The sequence below is a fragment of the Taudactylus pleione genome, unplaced genomic scaffold (assembly GCF_031769625.1).
Source record: "Taudactylus pleione unplaced genomic scaffold, aTauple2 ptg000147l, whole genome shotgun sequence".
Taxonomy (NCBI): Eukaryota; Metazoa; Chordata; class Amphibia; order Anura; family Myobatrachidae; genus Taudactylus; species Taudactylus pleione.
This window is the reverse complement of record NW_028284549.1, coordinates 2,196,143-2,205,695: the sequence shown is the minus strand read 5'-3', so window position 1 is coordinate 2,205,695 and position 9,553 is coordinate 2,196,143. Positions and strand designations below refer to the sequence as shown.

General features: G+C 46.9%; 1 protein-coding gene across 1 annotated transcript in view; it reads left to right on the top strand.

The window, feature by feature from the left end:
- Positions 1-4,529: 4,529 nt before the first annotated feature.
- The window catches only part of CPS1 (carbamoyl-phosphate synthase 1), a 72,407-nt gene continuing 67,383 nt past the window's right edge, over positions 4,530-9,553 (top strand). The window contains exon 1 of the mRNA XM_088474143.1: positions 4,530-4,640. Coding sequence (XP_088330269.1) covers positions 4,530-4,640 — 111 coding nt within the window. The remainder of the gene's footprint in view (positions 4,641-9,553) is intronic.

Below are 9,553 nucleotides of genomic sequence, written 5' to 3'. Positions count from 1 at the left end.
TATAAATCTCTGCTGTTGCATTGCATGTATTCATAAGGTTTTCCACCCAATCAGGCTTCAAGAAAAAAGTGAAAAAGATCACCTGTCAACAGATCCTATTTACTAAAGTCTATATTACCCAGGTATCAGTGCATGGCATTTTGTAATGATTAATTTCTCCTCAATACTTTTTATAGGAATGCAGAAAAAAATCCAAAAGACATCATTGAGCATGTAATGGTTTTGCATGTTTCTGTCAGTGTTAGTTCTTCCCAACTCCAGTTATGAGGGAACCCTAACAGTGCATATTTCCGAGGAATCTCCACCCAGAATCACAAGTTTAAGTAAATGAACCATACTATCCACACATTTCCCTTATGCGATGTTTCATCCTTCAGCAGATGTATATTCAATTCCCAGTACAGGTTGAGTCTCCCATATTCAAAATGCTTTGGGACCAAGGGTATTTTGGATATCGAAATATTCCGTATTTTGGAATAATTGCATACCATATTGAAATGTCTTAGGAATAGGGCCCAAATCTAAACGCAGAGGGGGTCATTCAGACCCGCTCGTGAGCGCAGGACGCTCGCAAGCGGGTCGATGTCAACCCAATGCGCATGCGCACGATGGAGGGAGCTCCGTCGTGCGAATGCGCGAGACCCGGACAGCGACGGTCTCTCCGTCGCTCCTGGTCTCGCACCAAAGGGGGCGTGCTGTCGATGTTGATTGACAGCACGCCCCCTTTGGTGGGCGTGCCGGGGGCGTTGCTGCCAGACGGAGGTGTTCCCATGGGAACGCCTACCGTCTGAAGCCAGCCCCACTGACATCAGTAGTGATGTCAGTGGGAGTGATTTTGGCTCTGATAGAGCCAAAATCACTCCAGGGCTTGCGGCAGCGAGACCCTACCGTAGGGTCTCCGTCGCAAGCCCGATGGTTGCGATGGTCTTGACCATCACGACCATCATCATGGACGCTCGCTATAGCTGTGGGTGGTCACCCACAGCTATGCGAGCGTCCAAGAGGCCGCTCCATTGTTAGGTAGGAGGGCCCTGATTCAGAGCGAGCGCTCTGGTCAGAGCGTCCGGCTCTGAATCAGGCCCAGAATGCATTTATGAATCATATACACCTTATACACACAGCCTGAAGGTAATTTTATACAATATTTTCAATAATTTTGTGGCTCAAACAAAGTTTGTGTACATACAGTATATGAAATTAATTTATGTTTCATATGCACCTTATACACACAGCCTATATGTCATTTTATACAATATTTTTGTGTACATTGAACCATCAAATATCAAAAGTTTCACTATCTCAGTCATGCTAAAAATATTCCGTATTTCGGAATATTCAATTTTTCTGAATATTTGGATATGGGAGACTCAACCTGTATATTTATCCAAATTTTGAAACAGAACTTCAAAAACAAGGAAAGGCATTAGTGTATTTAGCTCATACCGTACGCTGCTATAAAATCCACAGTGGGCATGGAATATTTCCCAGTTACTTAACCAGTTGCGTTGGTTATTGAAGTATAGTAGGTACAGCCGTACTCACTGTTACATGCACACTGGTAATGGAGCAGAGCAGGGTTCTGTACAGCTCATTAGCTGGTGAATGTGTGCTGTTTGCGGGTAGCAGTGCAGGGATCTGAAACAGCTTTATATGCAGGTTTTAACCGGGTCTCTCATAGAAGCTAAGCAAGAGACTTCTATCCACCACCATGTTACTGTACACAATAAAAAAAAAAAGCTGGCCCTACACAACTCCAGTAGTGATTACAGCGGCCATTTTGGGACAGGGCATGAATCCTCCCTGAAGTATAGGAAGACTGGAGTCTGTGCAGCAGCACACTCCTATTTCCACAACATTAATGATCAATCCACCACCGTGTCTCACACTCTTAAGGCGCTTATCCACTACACGATGAAAATGAACGATTGAACGATTACCACATCGTTGTTCAATTGTTCATTAATCGTGCAGTGAAGATGCCAGCAACGACCAGCGATGCGCGCTCCTGCTGGTCGTTGTCGCCATTTGTCATTGCCTGAACGTACAGGCCAACCTGCCGATATTGACAGGTTGTGCATGTTCGGGGTTGGGGGAGGGTGTCGGCACTGAGCGACGTATCGTTCAGTGTGGGCACAATATCCACTGTGCACGATTACGATGTTGTGATTGTACAGTCGTTCTACACTCGTGTAGTGGATCTACGCACCTTTAGGGCTCCTTGAGGACTGGAGTTGGGAATGATTGCTCCAGTGCACAACTGCGATGATCTCCAAAACTCAGAACTGTGCATACTGTAGGTGCGTGGAGAGGAGAGGCAGAAAAATCTCATGAATCGCAGTGTGAAGAACGTTTTTCCGTGAAATTAGATGTTTGAAGCTGTGAACTGGCCGGTGACAATGTGATCGCGCGCAACCTGCCTGCCTTATAGGAGTGTCAAGGACGTATTGTGGGCGTGTCTGAAAAGCTCCATGTGACTCTGAATCGTGCTTATGGGGAAGGGAGGCCTATTTCAGACGGATCTCTTGCACCTAACATGGGGCTGGTGCAAGTATAGACAGTATCGGTGGCAGTTGTGGCAGCTGGTGTAAAATCAATGCACACCCCCCATCTTTTTCGCGTCCCATTGAGGGGACGTAGCTGAGTGTCTGATAAGCCACGCCTTCAGTTGTATGATATTTTTTGGGGTGACCACGTGTTCCGCCCATCGTTTCTCATCATGTTGGGGACGAGCCCAGGGCTCCGGTAGCTACTGGGCTGCCCCCAGCTTCTCCAGGCAATAAATGGACCGCGCGCTCAATATGTCTATGGCATTTTGGTGGTAATCACGGTGCACAGCACTGGAAGTGGATTTTACGCTGCACCTGCAGAACAAACAAATAATTGAAAGTGGCAAAATAGTAGGTGCGAGAGGTAAACACCCAAGTAACAACAATAGAGTTAGGAAAAAGGGAAAAAAATATAAACAGATATACAGTATCCAAACATTTGCAGACCCACTCTACTGTGACTTTGTCTACTGCATATATCCCCACAGGGTCACAGACGGTGACCTTTCATCCCAGTGCAAAGTAGGAAAGCTGAATATATTGAGGTCAATCTTAAGCTGCATACACACACAACGATTTTGTTACCAACGATTTTATGAACGATTTTCTGTCAGATTATCTGTCAGATTTTTTAAAGTGTAATGAACGATTTTTTTGAACTACAAACGATTTTTGCATATTCCCTTAATGAAAATCGTTGAGTTGACAAGTCTGACTGAACTACAAACTACAAACGTGAACGCGCATGAACGATTATCGTTCATCGTTTGACTCAGAAAGTGAACGATTTTTTCAAATTATTTTTTCAAACGATTATCGTTATACGATAGCGTTTAACGATAATCGTTCAAAAAATCGTTGTGTGTGTATGCAGCTTTAAGCTGTGTACACACGTTCAGATAAAGTGAACGATTTAAATGATAACGATAAGGATCTTATCATTATCGTTCAAATCGTTCACTTTAATGCCAGACACGAATGGTCGTTATCGACCATCGTCCATCGCCCGGGAAAACCGGCATACATGGTCGATTTTGACCTTGTTAGTCTGTTTACTATAGGGACCCGCGATCGTTAATCGCGGGTCATTATAGGTTAATGAATGTGTTGGATGTTCGATAGCAGAACAGCAGTTGTAGATGGGAAGGATCGGAGACTCATGATTTTTCGAGTAGTCCCCCAATAGAGTGGGTGGATCGCCTGCATCCCACCTAGTGAAGGGGGCAGGATGGGAATATAATTCTGGGACTCGTGGGTATGTATGGAAGGGTTTGGGCTAAAATGACGCAAATCTCATTTTTTTAAGCCACGCCTTCTCTTGCCATGGACCCGTGATTCGCGGCAGGGACAGGGCCTAACAACGGTCCAGTGTTTTCAGAAGACGGGTCATCCTCAGATTGTGTCCTGTATATTGCACACCCCAAATCTGATTGCATGAAAATGATCAAGAGTACTTTTTCCGACATGGCGCAACTGTCCATAAAACCGATCTGTTCTTTTCCAGACAAATATTTTCTTTAAACTTCTCATGTATGTAGGGTGTCCCAGGTATTAAGGAAACTGTTACTTTTAGTTTATTTGATTTGTATGTTGAAAAAGGCTTTTTCAGGACAGTTCAATAGCTGTTTTTGGCCTTTTCTATTGATCCCTTAGCGCAGGCCGAGTCTACCACTGCTGATAAAAGGGAAGCAGAGGTCTCATAACGCGATGTGTGTTTGAACATCACTCCAAGAGATAATGATTAATCTGTGTTGCAACTAAGTCACACAGACATCTGAAAAATCAAAGTGTATCTTCTGTGCAGAAGAGGGAGGGGTAATGGGGGAGGCGGGGGTTGGCTTCGATTTATTAAATGCCCACATCAGAGCACATATCAGCAAAAGTGTCCCAGGTTTCAGCCTCTTTCCTAGCAGCCACTCTCGGGCGCACACACCTTGCACCACTTTCTGAGGAAGAGCGGAGAGGCTCCACAGGGCCCCAGAGATGACTCGGATATTATCTGTGTTTAAGGCGGCCAGGGCAGGGGCTCTTAGCGCCTCTGCCCGTCATCAATGGGGCTTTTCCAAAGCCGGCGTCCGGTTCATGAGTGTCAAGGTACCAACGTTGGCTTTACTTTATCTGCTTAGTAACTCCATTCTGTGTTCAGCTCACATGCGTCTAATATGTCTTTCTTTGGGGCAGATGTACTAAAGGCCGGTACACACTAGTACCGGCCTCATTATCGATGGGGTGCCGCTATCGGCAAGTGCATACACACTTGCTGATGCTGCCAATGAAGAGGCGACGGCAGGAGCCATGATGCATTTGGCAGCATGGCCCCTGCTAACGATTTCGCCCGTTGGACCTGCAACGATGTCGCTGACGACGCGCGGGCCAATGTGCCCAATATATCGCTCCGATCTGCTGGATCAGGAGACATATCGCTTAGTGTGTACCTGGCATAAGCTCTGGAAAGTGACACATTGGTGTGAGAAACTACCAACCAGTCAGCTCCTAACTGTAATTTTTCAAACACAGCCTGTAACATGACAGTTGGGAGCTGAGTGGCTGGTAATTTACTACTCTCCACTTTATCATTTTCCAAAGCTTAGTACGTCTCCCCCCTTTGTGTTTTCCAAAAATGGCTTTGAACTTTTTCCAAGGCGGTTTTTATCTTGATCTTCATACAGGAATTGTGTTTCTATAACGCTGCCATAAGTCGATGCAAAGGATTGTATAGCAGTAACATCACCCTGGTTTCCTACTAGTTTTATACTAGTGACATTTAATTGCTGATGTTGATTGTAAACTTACTATTGCATTAGTAATAATATCATTAGTCATTACAGGTAGTTAGATCTATGTACTGTAACCTTATAAATAAAATATGACAAAGGTTGTAGTTATTATATAGGTAACATATATACATTCCTACAGCTAGACAGTAAGGGGGCATAGAAATGTTTTCATGTTCATTCTATTTAAATTCCCTTCATCTACTGATAGGTTTAAGCAAACTTTTTTTTTTTTTGCTGTGTAGAGCTGTTAAGGGGCCTATCCATTACACCACTTTTTGAACGATCAGAAAGTCGTCTAATGGATAGCCGGCAAGAACCAGCGATGCGCGTGCACGCTGGGTCCTTGCCGACCCCGACTATCTGTGGAACATGCCCATCAACCTGACTATGCTCGTCAGGTTCCACATGTTCACAGATAGGAGGTCGGTCTCCTGCACTGAATGACGTTCAGTGAACGCCGGTCAGTGCGGGCACTGTACCCGGCGACCTGAAGGACTCAACGCTAGTCGTTCAGTCTTTCAGGTCGCCTAATGGATAGGCCGCTTTAGAGTAGGGGTATTGGATAAGAAAAAGCATCTAGGTGCAAAATCACTGTTACAGGATTACTTATTTAGAATTAAAGTTTCAGGCCGCCCTAAATAGGGGGATCCAACGTGTTACATGTTCCTAGTCGGCTAGTTCTATGTTGAATAAAACTCAGTCAAATCATATCCAACACTGTTTGGGGAAAATATTTATTTCCTAATATTCAATTTAATCCCAGCTCCAGTGACCTACAACAAAGATGTATGTGTAGTACATATAGTACCTTTCTTTATTCTCATTGCTAGGCTGCTCTTATACAGTAGGTACAGTAACTTGGCACCCATCCACTGGTACAAATATGTGCTTATCACTTATCCTATAGAGAGCATCTCTTGACCCAGGGGCTAATTCTGCAGAATGTAGATTCCTGATAATCGGAAATCTGCGCACGTGCAGGACCCATTCTGCGAGGGCGCAGAATGGGTCCTGCTAACACGCACGCTAGCCCTTGAATGCCTCTGCCTGATTACGTGTCGGCCCCGTTTTCCAGGAGTGGCCAGCCCAGAGACTGCGTGGACGTACGCAGTCTGCTGGGCTTGCAAGTTTGCAAGCCGGCCAACCTGAGTAAGCTGAGGCTTACTCAGCTGGCCGGCCGCCCGGCGCCGTCCACCATCACGACCATCAACCACCGATGGTCGCGATGGTGATCCCAGCCTGCGACCTCCGTTGTAGTAATTGGAACGCACATGCAGCAGGGGGTGTCATACACATCCTGCTGCATTTGCATGATTGCAAGGATCGCATTGCGTGCAGCTTTGCAGGTGCGATCTTTGCTGAATCAGGCCCCCAGTCTCTCAACCATTGCCCAATTTCTCTTCTCTTATTTGTTTCCAATCTACTCCAGTGTCTAGTGTAAAACCACCGTTCTCATTTTCTCTCCTTCTTCTCCATCCTGACCCTCTGCAAATGCGCTTCTGCCCTCCACCGAGACTGCCGTCACTAAAGTCAGGGCCGCGACTAGGGGAGGGGCTGGAAGTGCACGTGCACCAGGTGCGCAGCTGCACCCGCCGCCAGTGTCCTCCAGCCCGGCGCCGCAGGGGGCTCCAAGCCAGACACCCGCTGAGATTTTATTATCAGTGGGCGCCCGGGCTCCTTCCCTGCAGCTCCGCGGTAGCCGGAGGCTGGAGTTCTCTCCTGAACTCCAGCTTCCGGCTCTCCCCACAGGCACTATGGGAAAGCCGTCATGACGTCTCTCCTATAGTTCCGAGGAGCAGCCGGGTGGACCAGGCAGCAGCGGAAGTAGGAGCGGGGTTTAAGGTAAGTATTGTTTCTTTTTTGTGTAAGCGGCACTACAGGGGCATTACTATGGGGGCATTACTATATGGGCACTACTAAACAGGCATTACTATATGGCTACTACTACAGGGGAATTACTATATGGGCACTACTACAGGGGCATTACTATATGGGAACTTCTACAGGGGCATTAACCATATGGGCATTACTATATGGGCACTACTACAGGGGCATTACTATGGGGGCATTGCCATATGGACACTACTACAGGGGCATTCCTATATGGGCACTACTACAGGGGCGTTACTATATGGGAATTACTACAGAGGCATTACTATGGGGAATTACTATATGGGCACTACTACAGGGGCATTACTATATGGGAACTTCTACAGGGGCATTAACCATATGGGCATTACTATATGGGCACTACTACAGGGGCATTGCCATATGGGCACTACTACAGAGGCATTGCTATATGGGCATTACTACAGGGGCATTACTATGTGGGAATTACTATATGTGCACTACTACAGGGGCATTACCATATGTGCACTACTACAGGGGCATTACTATATTGGCATTACCTCAGGGGGCATTACTATAGGAGTACTACTGAAGGGGGCATTACTATAGGGGCACTGCTGCAGGGGGCATTACTATGGGGGAATTACCAGGGGGGGCAACAAATTACTGTCAAAAATCCTAGTTTCGGCCCTGCTAAAGTGACCAACACTATACTAACAGCTAAGCCAATGGGACACATCTATACGCCGTTCCTCCTGTACCAGTGACGGATTTATCACCATCAATCACCCTCTTCTACCGTACACAGGGCCTGATTCAGAGACGGGCGCTAATACAATCGCATCTGCGATTTTCCATGGAACACAGCTGCAAAAATCTGCTGTCTTCCAGAGCTTACCTGAGCACGGGGACGCCCACTGCAGCCTTCTCATATCCTTCCAAAGTCGCGCACCTGTGTAAACATCGGGTACATCGAGGCAGATCGGGCAGCTAAGCAGCATATGCGCCAATTCTGCCCTGTCTCAAACACAGCGTCTCTCCTGGCACGGTCAGAGTTCATGCCGCGCAGGAGATAGCAGTGGCTAATTTATGCATGCCCAGGAAACGGAGTTTAGATGGTCAGAGATGCCTGCGTTTACCTAGCCACCCCCGTTACCTTCCCCATATGCTGACTTTTGATCTCCCTCACCATTACAGCCACCACTCTCTCCTGAGTCCACTAAGTGCTCCGTCTTTGTGTCATCCATAACTCATCTCTCACATGCAGCCTCACCTTGGAAACATTGCTAGAATATGCTCCTTTCTCACCCTAGATGCTACCAAAGCCCTTATCTGTTCTCCCACCATTTTCCAACTACTGCAACTTCTCCTCTGTCTTTCCCACACCTGTCTATTCCCAATTCACTCCATCCTAAATGCAGCAGCAAGACTGATCTTCCTGTTTCGCCGGATCCCAATACCTTCCAAAATCCAACTGGAACTACTCTCGCCTCCTTCTCATGCCTATTAAACCTCATCTCAATATACTCTCCCTCTTGGATCTCCTTCCAACCTGTGCCTTCATCTCTGATAACACCTCTCAATAATCCCACTTTCAAGATGTCTTCTATGCTCATCCTCTCACTTACCTCACTTCACCATACTCTTATCAAAGCCTATCCTACTCCTGCCTGCTACCAAGTTTACTGGGTATAACCAGCTACTGATAATACTCTTGCTAAATACAAGCTAAGTACAAGCTGTACTCTTGCTAAGTAAGAGCCTCACTTATCAACGAGTGATGTTCTTGTTATCACTTGTTACTAATTTTATATGGTGCTTCAGCCAATCAGCTCCTGTTATGTGTTTGAAAAATGACAGTTAAGCTGGGCATCCACTATACAATTTTCTGTCAGATATCAGGGCCTGATTCAGACCCACTCGCAAGTGCTATGCGCTCGCAAGCAAGTCGATGGTGGCCCAGTGCGCACGCGCTGCGTGCGCGAGCCCCAGAGCGAGCGCAAAAAGCACTCGCTCTGGCAAAAGGGGCAGCTGTCAATGTTGATTGACAGCTGCCCCATTTGGAAGGCAGGGAGCAAACGGAGGCGTTCCTGCAGGAACGCGTGCCGTTTGTGGGCGGCCCTACTGACATCACTAGTGATGTCAGTAGGTGGACTTTCTGCTCTAATAGTGCAGGAAGTCCACTGGGGCTTGCGGCAAGGAGACCCTACCGCAAGGGTCTCGTCGCAAGCCCAATGGTCGCGATGGTCTTGACCATCGCAACCAACATCATGGCCGCTCGCATAAGCTGTGGGTGGTAACCCACACCTATGCGAGTGGCCAAGAGGCCGCAACAAAAAAAAAAAAGCACACGCCCTGATTCAGAGCGAGCGCAAGCTTTTT